At 39.6% G+C, this 19758-nt stretch overlaps 1 protein-coding gene across 10 annotated transcripts in view; it reads right to left on the minus strand.

Annotated features, from left to right (window-relative positions):
* The window catches only part of NAV3 (neuron navigator 3), a 543191-nt gene that overhangs the window by 251989 nt on the left and 271444 nt on the right, over nt 1-19758 (minus strand). For 5 of the 10 annotated variants that reach the window (XM_061454719.1, XM_061454717.1, XM_061454720.1 and 2 more), the window contains exon 1: nt 8774-9442. The exons of 3 other annotated variants lie outside the window; for them this stretch is intronic. In XM_061454719.1, the coding sequence (XP_061310703.1) occupies nt 8774-9016 (243 nt within the window). In that variant the 5' untranslated portion in view covers nt 9017-9442. Of the gene's footprint in view, nt 1-8773; nt 9443-19758 lie in introns of those variants that run through there. 2 more of the 10 variants (XM_061454725.1, XM_061454724.1) reach the window with 1 other exon arrangement.

Consider the following 19758-nt stretch of genomic DNA (forward strand, 5'->3'; position numbering starts at 1 on the left):
GGCTGAACAGCCCCAACTTCCTCAGCCTGTCTTCATACAGGAGGTGCTCCAGTCCCCTGATCATCCTCGTGGCCTCCTCTGGACTTGTTCCAACAGTTCCATGTCCTTTTTATGTTGAGGACACCAGAACTGCACACAATACTCCAGGTGAGGTCTCACAAGAGCAGAGTAGAGGGGCAGGATCACCTCCTTCGACCTGCTGGTCACGCTCCTCTTGATGCAGCCCAGGATACGGTTGGCTCTCTGGGCTGCAAGCGCACACTGCAGCCGGCTCATGTTCATTTTCTCATCAATCAACACCCCCAAGTCCTTCTCCGCAGGGCTGCTCTGAATCTCTTCTCTGCCCAACCTGTAGCTGTGCCTGGGATTGCTGTGACCCAGGTGTAGGAACTTGCACTTGGCATGGTTAAACTTCATGAGGTTGGCATCAGCCCACCTCACAAGCATGTCAAGGTCCCTCTGGATGGCATTCCTTCCCTCCAGCGTATCAACCGAACCACACAGCTTGGTGTCATCGGCAAAATTGCGGAGGGTGCACTCAATCCCACTGTCCATGTCAGCGACAAAGATGTTGAACAAGACCGGTCCCAACACCGATCCCTGAGGGACACCACTCATTACTGGTCTCCAGCTGGACATTGAGCCATTGACCACAACTCATACTTACTTAGTGAAAAGCCTACTAACAGTATTGCACACTGCACTTTTGATGAATGCTATGCTGCTCCACGAATGGCACAATGTGTTCTGCATCTCAATTGTGTCAGTCTGTGTTGATCGGATACATTAAAATTGAAAAAAAATATAGAATTATACAATGGTTTGCATTGTATAATGAACCTTAAGATCATCTAGTTCCAATCCCCCTGCCACAGGTAAGGATGCCTCACACTAGACCATATTGCCCAAGGCTCCTGAAGTAAAATTCTACCTTCAGGTCAGAGGTAGGTCCACACTCATGTTAAACACTGACTTTGAAAAGAAGATAAAGCCAAAACTGTCCTTATGAGGCAAGCAGGAAAAAGAACTCATTATCTGGATGTTTTATTCTTAACTGATCCCTTACAAAAGACAAAGGATGGGCTTGTGGTTATAATGTGGACACTGGGGCTCAAGATATATATGACTTGAAATTCCTAGTCCCCCCCACAAAGTCCCAGCCTGAGTGTGGGAAAATCACTCATTTCCCCTTTAATCTCTCCTCTCCCTCTGCACTGTGGGGATAATATTTTTCTCTTTCTCCCACGCTCTGTGTAATACAGCCATACATTCTGTAGGGCTGTGATTAACTTCTCCTGTGCACACCCACACTACCTGTCGTGATAAGGCATCAATCTAGTGAAAATTTCTAGAATCGAGGTCTGGTTGACACTCAGGAAAAATCCACAGAAAGGGTATTCTCATATGTTTTTACTTGAGGGAAAAATGATTTTCAGCTAAACCAAACTTTCTAATCTTAGTGGCACCTCTCAGTCTGAGGGGTGCATTGGGATGCTCCTGGCTTTTAGGGAGCAGCCCATAGAGCCCCCACAAAATGCGGCCACCTGAAATATTCACTCCAGTGCTCCTGGAGCCCTAAACTTAATTGGGTTCACAAGGCTTCTGTGTTTCTTGTTGTAGAGCAAAGTACGGAGTCCCTGAGTCACTCCACTGCCAGACCTCACAGGTCTTGAAGTATGAGGGCACTCCAACACTATATATTCTATATGACAGGAGAATTAGTGTTTCCAAGCAAGCAACTAGCTGGCTTAGATACCCTACCTGTCTTTCAGAAAACTTAAGTAGAAGTGCAATACTTCAGTGAAATGCCTGTGGAAACACTCATACCAGACAATGGTATTTTTTCTAAGGTAGCAAAGCTGCCTCCAAAGGGAGTTCTTCCATCTCTATGGCACTGTGAGCCATGGGCCTCTCAGCTCATGTTCCAGACTAGCATAGTTTCATTACCACAGACCTGCAGTCAGCTTAATCAAGGAATGAGAAAAGAGAATGAGGAGACCATCGGTATGACCATTGAGTTCTTTGCATAAGGAAGGATCAGTGCTAGTAATGCTATGAATGACAGGTATAAATTCATCTGTTTTTTTTTTTATATACTCCAGTGAAGAAGATACCTTACCTTGCATTCAAAGCATTCCTCTGTTTAACAACTATTTCTGAGAGGAGGTTTTACTAAAGCCTAACTAAAACCTCCTGGGGTAGAATATAAGCCCATTATTTTTATCCAGAGAAAGAGACCGCTTATCTCCATTTACAATCATGGAGAACAGAATACCCTGAGAAGCTGCAAGAGTGCTGTACCAAAAAATGTTGCTGGGTTGCTTCAGGTTCTGCAGTTCAGTGGGTGCATCCACAGTGCATCAACACTCAAGACACATTCCGATTTTCAAGGAAAAGCTTTTTTAATGAAAAGTTGTTGGCCAAGAAATCCCCAAGCAGCTTCCCTAGGCACAGATGCAATACAAAGGAGTAACAGTAACTGTTTTCTGCTGATGCCTAATACTAGATTGCAATGCACAAATTAACGTGGAATACATTGAGTTCTATGTTCTTATTTCGTGAGAGAAAATAAAAGCAGTGGAAAGGTCAGCAGAGGCCTTAAGATTAGGTCAGGAAGCACCTTCCTATCCATGATCCTAATTACAAATTACAAACAAAAAACATCTTTTGACCTACAGTCAATACACTTTGCTTACAAACACAAAAGCTTTGAGAGCTGCATATTGTGTTACTGCACATTTCTCTCAACTATATGAAAATGTGCTTGCTACAGATGATTAGAAAATAAACATTCAACAGTGAAGTTGACTCCAAGCTCATACAACATGAGGCTTTTAAATCAGTTATAATGTAGTGTAGACAGATGGTGCTGGATACGTAAAGCACATTAAAGATGCAGCTATCTGTTTGATAAAGAAATAATTCAGAGCACAAGGCAAGAAGCTGAAATTGCTGACAATCTGAACTTCTGCCAACTGTCCTGGCTTCGCTGGGGCTGTGTGAATTTTAAACACACATAGTCCCAGGTGTCAGCAGTGCCGACTGAAATTTCTGGCAGCAAGTTCAGTGCTTTTGAAACAATGCTGGCTTCCCATCACTAGCGGTCACTATGGGGAGAAGAGAGGCTGTCTCTGGCTGCTTCTGCTGCCCTTTTTGTTGCCTTGGCTGTTGCGCTGTAAATGAAACACTCAGCACAATGAACAGCCTCCTTTCTTGCCAACCCACAAGGCAGACATCTCCAATGCACTAGCACTGAGAAAAGGAAGGGTATGACAAAACAGGGAAATAAACTCATTTATTTATGGTCCCTAGATTCAGTATGTCAAGAAACTTGGTGAAGCTTGGCTCTGAGAGACCGGACATAAAGGTATCCAAGAAATTGAAAGGTCAAAGAGATGTGGGATTGCAACAGATGCTCTGCCTGGGAAAGATTTGGAGAATGGTGGGAAAGGGTCAAGCAGAATCTAAGTAGATGGTGTGGAAGGGTTAGATGAGGAAAGAGAGATATGGAAGTCATTCATGGCACACATCTGTTTTTCCAGTGTGCACAGTACTCCCGTTGGCGTGAGCAAGGGCTCCACCCATGTATGGAAAGCAAAAATATTTGTCTTGAGATCTGTCTGGACAGAGATGCCTAGCTGTCCTCCAAGTCTGGTGTCTGGTGATGGGCAGGAGTTACCACATCACCAACAAACTGCTTACAGTTGATGAGGAAAAAATGGGATCTTTCCATGCTCATTCCAATGTCCTACTGCAACACAGTCGGCTGAATAACGCTGGCGGTGCTCAGACTGAGATGCAATAGTATCATACTAAATGAAATGGACCTCAAAAGTCACTTTAATAGCATCAGTATGTGCTTTTGCCTAATCACATAAAAGTATTTCGTTTTGTTTTGTGACACTGATATTCACTGTAGATCACTTTAATGATCTTCACTTGGTACAACTAAGTTGCACACCCCACTCTGTTGGCTATGCTTGCCAGTTAGAGCACATCTATTCTCTGTCCTGCTGATTCACAGACCACTTCCCCAGCCTGACTACTCAGATATCTGTGCTCTGGAGAAGAAGCCAGTTGTGTCTCCTTCTTCAGGTGGACCAGTATCTCCATGCTACAAGAATCTCAATCTAGAAAGGTTTTAGGTTTACATATGTGTACTATATCAGTTGTTGAGCCTGACTAGCGCTTTCTAATAATGAACAGTGATATGAAAAATGTTGCAGGCATGACAGGGAGACTAGATTAGTAGATACAGAGAAAAATAAGTCATATGCATAAGCCTGTAAAGATGTCTGCCAACAGGAAGGAAGAAGCAGATAAAGCAGACAGCAACAGAGAGATAGCATGGCCAAAGAGAAAGTGAAAACAAGAAAAAAAAAAGATAATATGACAGTAAAAGAATAAATTAACTCAGGAAAGACAGCTAAAATCTTATCATCAGAGTCATATAACCAAAACACTACAATTAATATACCAGATTCAGCTCAGAGGAAATTCAGTTTGGCAGCATAAAATGATGGTACATACAGTGTTCTTGAAAGAAGAAAGCTTGATGATGGGAGGAAACCTCTGGGAGCATAAAGCAGAGCACTGCAAGAAGCAGCCCCAGGAAGTCAGGCCAGAAAACCCATACGCCTAGCAGGGGTGCTGACTCCCAGCAACCACTCAGCTTTATGCCAGAGAGGATTCATGGCAGTGCCCTTGTGACGGCAGCGTCAAATGTGTGAGGGCAGCCGAAATCAATCATGGTGTCCTAGACTAAAACTCTATTGCCATTGGCATTTTACTACAGGTCAATACAGTACAGAGTTATCAATTAGTGGCCAAAAATAAGTTGGTTTTGCAAAGAAAGTATTTTTCCATTTCTTCAGTTTTAAGCCATTGCTTCATTTACACTTCTACAATACTGTTTGACAGTTTGTTAGTTTTTTAATTTTGTTACTGTTTAATACCACATTCTGGAACTAGAACAATATCACAAAGCAGCCTAGCATGATCTGATAATTTCGGTCTCATTAGTTTAGCAAGCAGTATAAAAGTGGTGACAGAAATATAAATAATACTGTACCCACAGTTAGAAAAATATTACAAAATACATTGATGTTTTCAGACTTGGGTTTGCATAAGAACACTCTGTGGTCCAACTGAACAGCAAAACTCCATCTGCTTCAAAGACAGCCAGCATTTCACCTCATGAATCCAGCAGCTGGATTCCTTTCCTGTGTACATATATAGGAATAAACTTTTGTCTATATGATACTCAGGGACAAAGAATGTGCTCTGAATGCTTGCATTCGAGTATTTTGCATGACTATTCACACCATAAGTGTTCATGCAGTCAGTTTAAACATTAGTGGGTTTAGCAAGAAAGCAGATGGACCTGTGTGTGATTTAGGTACCAAAGCACAAATTATTAAAATTTTGAACAAAAATGTAGTTGAATAAACTGCACAGAGAATAATTAAAATCATTAACAGCTTATTATTTGTTTTCCTCAGCTTAACTATGTTCTATCCAATTAAGAAAAAAGTTTAACTTAATCACCTCAAGATTTTTCTACCAGTTTTTTATTAAAATAGTAGTATCAGTTGTATTAAACTTCAAACTGCATCATGTCTGCAAAAAAGAAAAAAAAAAAACAAGACTACAAGTGCAATAAAATCATGTGAGATGGGAGAGACACCTAGGGAAAAGAGAACTGATATTTGCAGCTGTATTCCTAACCAGCCTTGGCAAGACAGTTGTGTGAGAAAGCCAACACAAGTGTCAAAAGTCTCAAACAATCAGCTTTGGTGAGACTGAAGGCCATAGAGGAAACAGCTGGTGGCAATGACCTGCTGTATTGACATGTATAACCCAAATTTATCTTGGAATCCTTAGCACTTATAGATAGCAACAGGATACGTCACAGTGACTACACATGTCAACCTAAGTGCTTTCCAGACAGGACGAGAAAGCTGCTGACCCACGGTGCAGCATATGTAAAATACCAAAGAAAGTAATGCTAAAGGCTGCAATCCAGCAGCCAAGGGCAAAAGTTAACCAGATGATTAGTTTGCATGTTCCACTGTCTTTTGCAGATAGATATCCATATTTTTTTCTTCAAAAATCTGTGCTGCCTTATATGTAGTGATATAATAAAAGCATACAAGCAGTATGCTATGTAGGCAGATTTTCCTCTCAATTGGAAATTCAGACTAGGTATTCACTACATTCTGATTGAAAGACCTTTTATCTGATCACTGTTATAATGAAACATTCCCTATAGTCCAGTACTGTATGCCATAGATAGAACCATGTAGGGATATCACATGTATGATTAATATGTTTGGTAACCAAAGAAATCAACCAAAGGTCTATTGGAAACAGCACTCAGAAATGGTCAAGCTTTGGAACACCACCGTTTGTAATGCAGAACTCACATCTGCTCAGCAAACCTGAAAAGACATTAACTCTTAGAACTCTCTCAAATTTGTGCTTTGGACGACTGCTTAGATTACCTGGACATACTGCTGAGACTACCAGGCACTGGGGAACTGGGGTGGCGTGGATCTCCATCACTAATGAAGCATTCAATACTTTTAGGCTGAAGTATTTTCTTACTAGTGAGAAAAGCCTAAAAATTATTTCTTCATCATAACCACCCACCTTATAGCCCAAACTACTTTGGCAAAAAGATTTCACGAAACTTGCTTAAAAAGTGAATAAAAGAGCATCCTTCACAAAACATGTCTGGAAGAAAACTGGTCAGGAGCTGCCACTAAGCTTTATGGGGAATGTTGTACTTGTAAGGGGGAATATAGAAAGACTGCAGAAATTAATAATCTCTGTAAATAGAGGTGGCCAGGGGAGGTGTTCAGACCACCATATGCACAAACAGGCCTTGCTCTTTAAGGGTCATCTTTTAAAAGTGTTCAGCTGCTTCCACTGAGAATAGAAAGAGAGAAAGATACAATGTCTGGTAGGCTGGTTTTTGGAGGTTGGTTTGGTTTATGTTTTTTTCCTTTAAAAAGCAGTCTCTAAGATTACAGTTATTGTCAAACCCATGAAACATGTAATGGCAAATTAGGAGAACAATTTGAGTCCATCTAACCTGCTACTTTACTCACAAGCACTTCATCAGAGCTCAGGACCAGATGCCTTGGAAGGATGTGACTCCCATTTCATGCTATTCATTAATAGTTCCCAAGTAGTTTAAACACTGAAGACAAGATGCTTTGTATCTTTCTCCACACTTTTTCAAAGAATCAAGAAACATCCCTCTGTAGGCAATGCAATTGTATTTGCTTTTTTGAAAACTGTACTTGCAAATCTAATTTACTTTTAGTGCTATATCCATTAAAGAACAACATTACAGAGGAAGCATAAAGAATATTTTCTATTAAAAATAAGCAATCAAGCAAAATCACATTGTGTTGAAAAGTGATACTATTATCTTCATGTCACACTCATGTCATAGAAAAGAGCTGTTCATCACTTCTGGTAATCAAGAGATGAATACACTGTTCCCTCTTCGTATTTCTATGTAGCATGTCGGAGACCACCAATGCATCATCTTTGGAAGGCCGGAAGAGCTGATACAGAAAACTCCAAGGGAAAATTTAAGTGACATGACCAAAATCTCCTGGGGAAATATGTGGCAGGGATTAAAAAGGAAACCAAATGTTCAGAATCCCAACCCTATGCTTTAACCGCAAAACCAACTTTCTTCACTAATACTCAATTAACCCAGTAACTAAAAACAAAGGAAAACCAAGTACATATATTATGTGTATCTTGCCACTTTAACAACTCTGATGACACTCAAGTGTCCTCAAACTAAATAAGAAGCAACTACAAATGTATATTTAATCCCAGTGTGGTAATCAGTTCCACAAACCAGAAGTACTAGAAAAGCAGTGGAAAGTAACCTTACATAACACTGCTTGCTGAAGCTGTTAAACCACAGAGGCAGCCGTAGTGTACTGACTCAAAGATCTACAGGAATATATACTACTGACAAGAAAGAAGTCAATACTCATGTTCAAAGCATGAAAAATGTTTTTTAACTACAGCAGACAGACTTGTAGAAAAGCAAGCAGAAGTTGTTAAATTGTTAAATAAGACTTAAGAAGACCTACGCGCTCCCTTTACAAAAGAAAAAGCCCTAAGAATCCTATTTCAGACAAACCTTTATTTTTTCAATTACATTGAATCAGAAGTAGAGTGGGACTACGAAGAAGCTATTTTTCAGAAGAGAAAAACACAGGTACTTTGCACTGAGAAGCTGTTTCTCTGGTTCAGCAGTTCTGCAGCAGGAGAAGCCAGATCATTTGAAAAGTGAAAAGAAAATCAATTACTTGTTTTTATTTTAAAAGAGCCTCCCTGTGGGAATAGGTGTGGGTGTGAGAGCTCTTTTTAAACTTCATAATATAACATGAAGCAGCCAAGAGTGGTTTTGTTTGTTTTTTTTTACTTTAAGTCCTGTCATGTCATTACTCTGCTTACTGGGTACTGGAATGATTTTTCTCAACTTAAGATTCTACTGATCCATATCAAAATGCATTTATGAAGCAGTTAACACTAACATTTAAAACCAGAATATTTATTCCAACAGCAACACTGAATAAAACAAATTTCCAAGGCTGCTATGTGACTTCAGTGATGATAGCAAAAGTCTATTTACCCAGTTACCCCCGAGTTCTGCATGCAATAGGTTTCTATCAGGCTTTGAATGAGCAAATCAACATTTTCTGAGAATTGAGATCCACAGTTAAAGTTTAGAACTAACCTTGCTATCTTCAATCTCCTGGGTTTTTCCTTGAAGAGCTCTCCTTTCTCCAAAATCGCAGGTTGACTTTAATGTAAGCTGGCAAGAAAGCATTGAGCTCTCTGCCCCAGTAAGCTCCAAAGACTTTGGTGAGTACTGCTGCGAGCCGGTGGGGCCAAGGTTGGGTATCGGGAGGGCAGTGTGAACAGGCTTTGACCCTACGGCTGGCTGCCTTAGCTTGGAGGCAACCCCAAGTACAGGCATGGCTTCTATAAAAGTACCTTCTTTCTGCCAAAGAAAATGCTCCTGACCTCAGTCTGGTAGACTCCAGCTTCAGTAATTCCAGAACAAATACTTTAAACAAAAGTAGCAGTCATCTTTTCAAAAACATCTTAAAACAAGAATAATAATACGAGTTTCACAAGGAAGCAAAACTTTTCCTTCATCTCTCCCCTTCTCCCTCGCAGCCACTCACACACGCTGCTCAGTGAGTCAGTGGCTCTGTAAGACTAAACGCTCCTTTGGGGCGTGAACTTTTCTTGAAGGTAACTGCCACAGAGTTGCCTGTCTGGGATTAAAGAACTCATAAATTCGCTGTCTCTTCTTCCTACAGCATTCCAGGTCTGTGTGTTAAGTGAATGAAGGACGGGAGAAAAGGAGGGAGAGATGAACCCTCCCCATACTCCAACTGTCAAAACAGCTCTGAGACCACAACACTGGAAGCAGAGACCTCTTCCTGGCTACATAAATAACCAGCCCACATCTGAAAAAAACAACAAAAAACAACAAAAAACCACCAAACAAAAAACAAGCCTCTTTTTTTTTCTTATTTTAAAAAAAAAAAAAAAGGATCTGACTAGTGGCCAAAGCAAACAGCTGTTGGAAGAGTTTTCATCCCGGAAATAATCTCAGCAATGAAGCTGTTTGTCTGATTCCTGGCTATTTTTCACTGCTGACAACCACGAGCTACGGTGTTTCATTCCCTGTTACTCCCGTGAAATCAGGTTAAAATCGTGCAAGAGCATGGCTAGGCACAGACGCTGAATCACAGTGTGGGTAATGTCTGTTTGTGCTATGAAAAATCCATACAAAAACACAGGGCAGGATATAGGAAAATCACAAGCATTGTTAGAAGATTTAGTCAATACAGCTTTTCTGACTTGCTGGGTTTTTTTTTTTCTCTTTCTTGGTGGTGTTAACGTCATCTATTCAAGGTTAACACTTCCCTTTCTAAAAACATTTAAAGCTCTATGAAGCCCGTGTCCAATGCATCGTTTCTGCTTGTTGCTCACAGAAATAGAGAAATAGTCTTGCTGGCAACCTCAGATCCTTGTATGTGTAAACACAAGACAGATAGGCAAGCAGAGCAGGCTATAAAATGAGTCACGATGGACAGTCCAAATCACTGAGCAGCATAAGCACTTACTTAAAAGGACAACTGTAAATTCCTTTGAGAGCTTATAGCAACGGAACCCTTTAAAAAGTGTTATAAGGAAAAAAAAATACGCAGAAATGCCACACCATTAAACTCTATGGGATTATCACCCAACATTATGGATAAAAAAATGCTCCACTATTTATTTTTCTTTTTATCTCTTCCAAGCCAAAACACAGAGAGACCTGAATCCTATTCTGCCACTAATATCCTACATGGTATTAACTATGACTTCCTTGAATAGTATGTACTATTAACACTATAGATTTAAGCCCCAGAGAAAATAAGAGCCTTCTGGGCATATAAGTTCTCAAATTAAAGATGGCAAGAGTTAGAAAAAGCATTGAAAAGAAAACAAAGTAAATGAGAAGCAGACTAAAAGGGTCCTCTTAAATCACCCTTTGAAATTATTTTGCAGAATAAAACAACCTGTAATACACAGTAATATATCCTCTATATATCCTCTATCTTTCCTTTACAGAGATCACACTGACACACTAGGTAAAAATTCAACTCTCTACTGACTTATAAACTATCCCATTCTTCTTTGGAGTTTGTAGGAGTGAATGTGACCTGGTTTAGGAATCTCCTGAGTTTTGAAGTGTGTGTACAGAGGATCAGCTAACCCGTTTCAGCATCCTCTCCTCTTTGGTTTTGCTACCATTAACAGCAGACTGCAGAGAGGTAACTAACTGCTCTGCAGTTTAGAAAAGTCCATCTCACAGGATCCACCGCTCTGCTCAAATGAATATTTTTTTTTGGTGTGACATTTCAGGTCTTGTGGAGAGCAAAGGGGAAGAAAGCTCCTTGTGCGGTCCACATTTGTTCTCCAGCATCATAAAGCACTGCGGCTACATAAGGAATTCAGGTTTCTTAGGCACAACTGTTAACAGTTAATACTTTAGAAAGTGCACATATGCAAAAGCTGAAGTGGACCACAGGAAAAGAGGGATTTATCTCTTGCAAGGTTTGAGGAGATGAAAAATCCTCATGAGGACTGTTAACCAATGATGAAGACAAAGACCAAACTAGAGTCATGAGACAGACACTTTCTTAAAAAGAACTTTGCCAAAAAAATGTAATTGAATCTTATTACTTCTCAGGGTTATAATTTTACAAAATAATGCATTATGGTAATCTTGCTGTTCTTCTTTTGAATACGAGTGATGAGGTCATGATACCCACAGTCTCTTTTGCAACCCATTTTCCCAGCACAGAAACCCTAAAAGGAATAAGTAAGCAAACTTACTAGGAGAGAGTCATCTGTAATACATAACCAACAGGGTTTGGAAACAATGATGTGAAGTGGTGTTACTCTTTCAAAATAATCATTACTCTTTCAAAATAATTATTAAATTTACCAGGTTAGGGCCATCAATTTCAGAACCCCATTTACCTAGGATTTTTACAATGATAAAATTCAGAAGTGCTTCTGGTCTACCAAAGATACAAATAAGAAACTATGATTATTTGCAGGAATTGGGAAAAATAATGGAAGAAAACAGTAATAACACTCCATAGGCACAAATGTGGTTATAAGTCTGGTTGCAAGCCTGGTCTTCCTTTTTTTTGTTTTCTCTAATTCTAAACAAAAGATAAATAAACAAACATCTGCTATTTTTAGAAATCACTTGGCTACATTTTTTCACTTGGAAGGCTTTTGTGTACCTTATGATGAATGTAGGGTTTAAGAAGGATATGAGGGGAGAGAATACTTAACAGATAAGACTCAGCAGTGTTTTCCAAGCAAACAGGAAAGCACAGGATAAAGCTTGAATGAACTGGCAGCAGTCACAGGTGCTAGTGGTGGAGCTGGACAGGCAGAGTATGGCACTGTGGGCAGAAGGTGCCTAGGCCCACAGGCATTCTATAAAGGGAGGAACAGCTCATAACTGTGCAGAAAAGGCAAAGCGGGATGCTTCGAAGAAGGGTGCCTTGTTTGGCATCCTGCTGGCAGTGTGAGTTTGTGCGAGTTTGGTGGGATTGTCCTTGGTAAATCGGGGGGGGGGGCAGCTAAGTGACCATTAAGCAGAGCTGCCAGGGAGAATCAAAAGCAGGAATGAGGATGATTTAGATTTATATGAATAGTGTCCAAACTAAAAGAAGGCATACCTGTGAGAAACCAGGGGTGAAGCTGCAAGCAGTGGCTATAACCTGGGGTTACTGAAATGAAAGAAACACCAAACTGCCTTGCATGGGGGGTGATATGTCAAGCTGGGGGGAACAAAGGGAAGTACTCTTGGCAGGCTAGAGAAAGTAGTGAGCAAAAAGATATAGCTGACAGAAACACGGGACACATATCTTCACTTGCTTACATGAAGCTGATAGAGACATGTCTAAAAAGCGATTGCATAGAAAGAGGTCAGGCTAAACACGGTACAGAAAGAGGACCTGTAGTCTTCTAATTTACCTGCTTAGACTTTTCTCAGCTTATACATCTTCAAGCCATTTGGATTCAGGATGCAGGAGGATTAACACAGATCATGACTGAAGCCCTGACACAAGGGAAATGACAAAGTTGTGCAGGAAAGCTTAGAGAACTATGAGGAAGCTGGAAGATAACTGAGCTGTGGAAAAAAACAGAGGACAACACTTCAAGTGGGATGCTAGATAAAAAGTGGAAAGACAGACCAAAAAGTGAGGAAACAAAGCAAAGGTCAAACTGCAGTCCTTAGCAGTCTTGTTAAAAGTAATGGCAGTTCCACTGAAATGTTGAAAGCAGGGCCATTTCTTTAGCTAATAAGGAATAAAAATGATGATAATCTGGCAATAAAGCATGACTTCTGAAGTGTCAAGTAATCAATGTTTTTACAGCAATCATGAATTAGATGAATGATCTGTACCTCAGACAGTATGTGTGCAGTCATTATAACAATCCCAACATCACAGAAAAAACTGTAATATTTATTTCACATCACAAGAGTAAACATACCTGAAATCTAAGGTGTCTTTCAGTTATAGCATTAATGTGAATTTTTGTTCTCAAGACTTAACAGGAATAACCATTCATAGCACAACACCCCGGCATAAATTTCCTTTCCTTCATTGCATCTGACACCAGAATGGGTCCTATGAAGACTGTTCTCCATGTGTACACCCAGCCAACAGATAAACTGTTCACATGAACTGAACAGACAGCTGGCAGTGTCTCTCTGACCACAGGAAATATCAAGAGAGGGGACACCTGCCTCAAAAGTGGAGCCAAGAGATTTGTTTGCTCCTTTTGGTTTATGATCATTGACAAGGAAGCTGTTGCATGTGTTCAGGGTCAAACAGGAAATGTCAGGGATCCAGAGACTGCAGAGGTTTGTTCTGAGCTGTTTCCCTACTTCATCCCACTGGTGTAACAGCTGTGTCTATAGCTTATGTGAGCCAGGCCAACATCTGAATGAGCTTGAATGTGCCGATAAAATCACACAATTTTGTGTGTACTGATTACAGGTTAAGCAAAAAGTTTTCCCCAGCTGGGGACAGACAGCTCTTGGAAAAACAACCAACAATGCTAAAATACTGAAGACACTGAAGGAAACATTTTTTATGGTTTATTTAATAAACCCAGGTAATCAAGGTGTAAAATTTCATAACTCAAGAAGCACTCTGTGTGTCTGTTTGGTGTAACAAAATATTTTCAGTGTGTCAGATAATGATGAATCAAATTGTTCAGTTCAAATTCATGCTCGCAGCATCATTCTACTGGCATTATTCTTCTTATTATGAAAGTCAAATTAATCCATTAGTCTCAAGGTAAGACACTTACTAAGTATTCAATCCTATCTGCAAGTATGAAATGCTACTGAGTAAGCTGCTATTGTTTTACTTAACAGTTTGGAATTCCCAAAGATATATAATCCAAAGACCACTTACAGTCACAGAAAAAGGTGCATCCGGCTTCCTAAAGGAAATCCTTCTGCTTTGGCTGAATGTTTGGGGAAGCTTTTCAAAGACGACAACTTTCAAACAAGGATATTGTTTCATCCTTTGAACGATTTGGTCCTTCAAAAGCTCAGCCAGCCATTTACGGTTGTGAATGCACTGACAGAAGTTACAAGATCTTTTATAATTTTTATACATGCTGTACTTTTGCAGCATCTTCCATCAGATGTTTTCAAACCTTTATGAGTAATTTAGTAGTGTATCTCCTTATGAAGTATGAAAGATATATTATAATACAGCCAAGTGGAAGGCTAAACGACCTTCCTAAGTCTATATGGGGCCACAGTACTCAAGTAGGGATTTTTCTGGTTTATACATATATGTAGTTTAAAAATTATAATTATTTCTGCTTGTTATGCGCTCCCTTTAATCATTAAGTATTTGGCTTAAAGGAATCAAGCTTAAATACTATAGGATTGGGCAATCCAAACAAAAATTTTGTAAGGATAAGAAAGGACTAATAGGAACTGAACATACTATGTGAGTATTTATATACTGACATACTGACTATGCGAGTATTTATATACTGACATACTGACTAGACTGTACAGCCACCTGGTAAAGCTTAATGAATGCATCAGCTTTCCTAATGAATGTGTCAGCTTTCCTCTTTGGGAGGTGGAAGAGGAAAAGAATAAAAAAAAAAAAAGATAATCCATTTGTTCCTTTCTAAATAAATGAACCAAACAAATGCTGATGACTCTCAAAACGGCTGTTAACTGCAGCTAACAAGGAAACTTCCCCAGTGTTTTCAATCCGCAAAAACTGATCTGGAAGCTTATACTCACCCTAAGAATTGAAGTGCCAGCTTTTCTTTCCTTTTTTTTCCCTTTTTCCTCAGTTTCTCATTTACAAACCTTCTCCAAGGTGCAGCATGCCACACTGGCTTCTCCAGCATCCTTATGGCCACTGGCAGGCAACTTCTCTCTCTTGCATTTCTGCTCTCTTTCCCACCTGGCTGGCTGTCTCTGAAAGGATTTCTGGCTTAGTATCACCTTTGGTGAGCCATGGTAAGTTACTGATTTCAGTTCCTGCTTGCTCTGTATCTTTCTGTCTAGGATACATTACAGGTACATGACTTCAGTGCTGCATTGCCAGAGGATCGTTTCCCTCACTTCTCAGAGTGTTTAAGAGTGCTCTATCTCTCTCTAGAGTTACTGGAAAAATGTCTAAAGTAGACACAATTCAGTTATAACAGTGATAACATTACTTAACTATGGAAGTGGTAAAGAACAGAATTCCTGGTCTATTTTTATTAATGTTATTAATTGAAGCAGCTATGATCCATCTGAAATTTGAAATTTAAACTATTTCCCCCCTCTCCCCCAAATTCTCTCCAATCACTACTGCTCTCAACACAGATTTTCCTAGAACAAGATTCTCCCAATGTACACACACCCTAAAATGCTTATGGTATATTTTATGATGCTAAGGAGTCATTTATAAGTTCTCATTAGATGAGAGGGAAGTTGGCAATATATGTGGGTTCACCAAATCTGTTCTGACTTGATACTAAGTGTGAACTGTTCAGAACATGCATCCAAAATTTCTTCAGAGAATAATCTTACTGTGAAATTTTCCAACGAACTGTAAAAAATAACCCATTGAGATAAAGAAACTGAGACTGAACAGGAATCTGCTGATTATCCACCATCAGGTGCTGGCAGAGTGGCAAACCTATGCTTTCATCTACTTCCCTGCTATGAGTGCTGTGGATCTGATAGAAGGTTTCAAAATCCTAGCTGTGCTGGCATTCACTTCAGGACTGTAGTGAAAAACTGCTCCATAAGGTTCCTATTGGTCTATTTAAAAAAAAAAAAAAAAAAGCAACTTTAAAAAAAAAAAAAAGCTTAGAAACATCTGCTACAGTCATGAGGAGACTCTTGGCCAAGTGCGGCAACAACAGTAAGAGACTTTGAAGTCAATCAGCTTAGCTATCACCAGCAGATACTCCCGCAGTCAGTGGAAATTACTGCACCGAGAGTTTAGGAGATATGAAGAAAACTTGCTCTGCCATAAGTGTATCCAGACAGCAGTGAAGAAAAGAACAACTTTTTTAATAATCATGAAAATGGTTAGGAATGAAAGGTTAGCTATAGGTGTTTCAAAAAAAATAGAAAATTACAATAACACCTAAAGAATACTTCATGAAAACAAAGATGGATAGATTTTCAGGAACTAGCTTTGATATTTGACCTTAAACAAGTGTGAGCTGCACTGCAGCTGGAGGAGTACTTCTGACTCACAATCTACTGTATGCTTCCTTCTTGATCTGAGACGGTACTCATTCAGTGTTGGCTTGCATCACCCGCAATTTCTAATACCTACTGTGCTAGCTATACCACGTCTACCCGCCTGCTTCTCTCTACCTTCATCTAAGTCACAACTATCACATAATATTGCCTGTTATTCCCCACTGCTTATCAGTATAGGTGAATAATCCAAGCCATGGCTTTAGTTTCTTGTTGGTCTTTGCAGATAGTCATTGTAGCTAATTTTCTTATTATGTAAGGCCTCCTACAGCACCCACATTATTTTCATTTTCTTCAAGCACATTAACATTTCATATTTATCCTATTTCCTATGATTTGCACTAATTCAGGGGTTACTGGCAGGCATTTTAAAGGTGATTTCCTTTGGCAAACTTAATGAACTCAACATAAATCATGGACAAACATTGTAGTTCTTGGTGAAGAATTACAAGATCACCATTACATCATCTTCCTTGCCACAATTCCCATTGGAAAATCTGACATTTACCTCACCCTGATGCTGGATGGGTGTACTGTGGAAAACATTATGCCCCATGGCAATGGCAGGTTTACAGCTGGACTTGTTGATCTTAAAGGTCTTTCCAACATAAATGATTCTATAATTCTGTATGCCCCATTTCCATACACTTCCCCTGCACATATTCTACTGCTACTGGTCAGAAGCAGAATACTGAGTGATGGATCCTTGCTCTGGCTAATACTGCCATTATGGATCTCGAGTTGTTAGTCAAAGAACATATATCGGAAAGTACCCTGAGATCACACTAGGATTTTTGTATCATTTTGATAAGTAGATGTGCTCTTTCTGCCTATGTGTTTGTGTAATTTGCCTGCTCTGATTGAAGAGTTATGATAACACTACACAGAGTCCACATTTTTTAGCAGTGTTTCTTCACTGGGGTTTATCACCACACTCATTGTGGCTTCCTGCCCTTGTCTTGTGCTTGGCCAGCTTGGAGCTCTGGCAGAGATAGTCACTCGTCTCTACCTGCAAAATATTAGGCAGACAGGCCTTGTGTGTCAATGGATAAAAAACTTTGACCATGTACAATTTAGCTGTAAGTGCGTGCTCTTCTCTTTCAAATAAAAATTGGCCTAATGCACTTACTAAAAATCTCGATCATCTGCCTGTATCTCCTGTTGGCCATATGTGAACATTTCCTACAGTTAGCCTTGAAAGTTTGTGCCTTGCTCTAGTCTGCTGTGATAAGAGTGTGCTCCAGGCCAACTGCTGAAATGGATTCTATATGTTGCTAGACAAAACCTTCCAGGTTTTTGATCAATAGGTGTCGAAGATGAACTGCTGTTTCTCATTACCAAATACCTCCCAACTCCATCTACCTCGTGCTATCATAACAGAAATCTAATAGTACATTACAATAGCAGCTTTCTCAGGTCAGTAAACTACACCTTCTCACTGCCACTCTATCTATAGACACATGGTTTTATCTTTTCTTGTGTACCTTTATTTATATATGAGTACACATGTTCAACGTGTCTGATTGACAGTCATTAATGAACTTTGAGCAATTCACCTGGGTTGTTTTATCTTCCACAAAAAAAAAAACAATCAACCAACAAACCCAGATACACTCAATAGCACACAGCTGTCAAAAATAACCTCAAATCCTGCAGATGTTAGATGCTTCCTTCCTGCTTCTCAGCATACTGGGGAGAAATATTACCTTACAGATGTTGGAAATGGCATGTTAGAAAAAAAAAGAGGCTATGGTTATTTATTATATTGGACTTACCTTCAAGTGCAAGAAGAGTGCTAGAAGGGAGACAAATGATAAAACTCCTTTCCCAGCTTTCATCCATCAGTGGGGCTTTTAGAACTGACATATGTAACAAGCATATGGCAGCCATAAAAGCAACATCAGCATTCACAAATTAAAAAGTAAAATAGAAAGCCAAAATAATTTTGTTCCACCTACAATAACCCTAGGATGAGCTATAAAGAAAGCACAGTTTTATCAAAACCAGAAGGGGGACTGAACTGGTTACTTAGCTGGATCATCCCCCTAAATAGATACTATTAGCTAAAACCCAACACATACTAAGTTAACAGCCACTAGTGAAAATGTCAACAGTGGCATGTGCACCTTCAGTGGTGACAAAGGCAGAGGCTATTATCTACATAAAATGTATTCATTACAAAGTCATGTAGCTTCGCAGCCAACAGTTCAGTAACTTTGTTGATAGACCCAAGAAGATTTTCAGCTGGTACAAAACTACATAATTCCAACTACTTCTGTCAGCTAAGTCTGACACATACTAGTACAGTCTCTCTCTCTCCATTTAGAAAAGGTATAATTAGATTCCATACATTATTCCTTTTTATTCCTTTATCGTTTTCTTTTACTGTCTTTGAAAGTCCTATTTTTCATTCCATTCCCTTTTCTGAACCCAGCGAGAGTATCTTCTCTAGAATAAGAACAAGATGTGCAGACAGGTTTTGGATTTATTTTTTTTTTCCCCTTTCAGACACAATTCTAGCACAGCATTACAATTTCTGCAGTACAAACCACTTGAGCAACACTGGGATCTGTAATAGTAGAATAGTAAAAAATCCACGCCGACAACCTGTCAAAAGATTCTACTTAAATTTAGGAAATTTTCCAATATTCCACAATAGGGGATTTAACCCTCTTTCCCTCCTTACTGTTTTACTATGGTTCCCCGAGCCCTCTCTGCCATTTACAAGTCTCTACACTTTACTTCCTCAAACTATAATCTACCAACTTTTTTTATATTGCCCTGCTTCCTTTCGGCCTCATCTCTTCCATGTCTGAGCATTTTCATTCTGCGTTACATGATGAAGCTGAAGCAGTCCAATATCTAATGCCATGGGATGCTACTACAAGGAATAGGACCCTATGACTGCTTCAAATAGATAAGCTAAAGGGGAGGGGTGGAGGAGGGAAAGAGAGATACAGTGTGTACCCGGCCATCTGACCTGGAAAAGCTTTCTTTCTGTGATTAGAGTTTGAGTTCCAGGCTAGTTACATTCCGGCCAAATTGATCTTCCCACCCTTACAGAACTGAACTCTGTTCCTCGTTATATGGGTGTAAATCTGCAGCAAAAAAGTTTGAACTTCCAATGAGTAATTCTAGATTTATGCCAGAGTAATTGAGAGCAGAATGTAGCCTCTTGGTTGCTCATAAATATTACACTGTTTAAGATTTCTATCCTCCAACACGCTTAGGAACATTCCAGTTCTTTACCCTAACCCTCTTTTTCCTTCAGGCTGTTCTACAAGTTGACACAATAAATATTTGGAATTTTCAACACAAATCATATTTGGAAATATTTTACTTCCAAATTAAGGGAAAATGTAATTACTGAGAATGTATATAGCAGA

This window comes from Pezoporus flaviventris, unplaced genomic scaffold (assembly GCF_033815535.1).
Source record: "Pezoporus flaviventris isolate CSIRO_AGI_PZ_B2104156 unplaced genomic scaffold, CSIRO_AGI_Pfla_v1 ptg000016l, whole genome shotgun sequence".
Classification (NCBI taxonomy): Eukaryota; Metazoa; Chordata; class Aves; order Psittaciformes; family Psittacidae; genus Pezoporus; species Pezoporus flaviventris.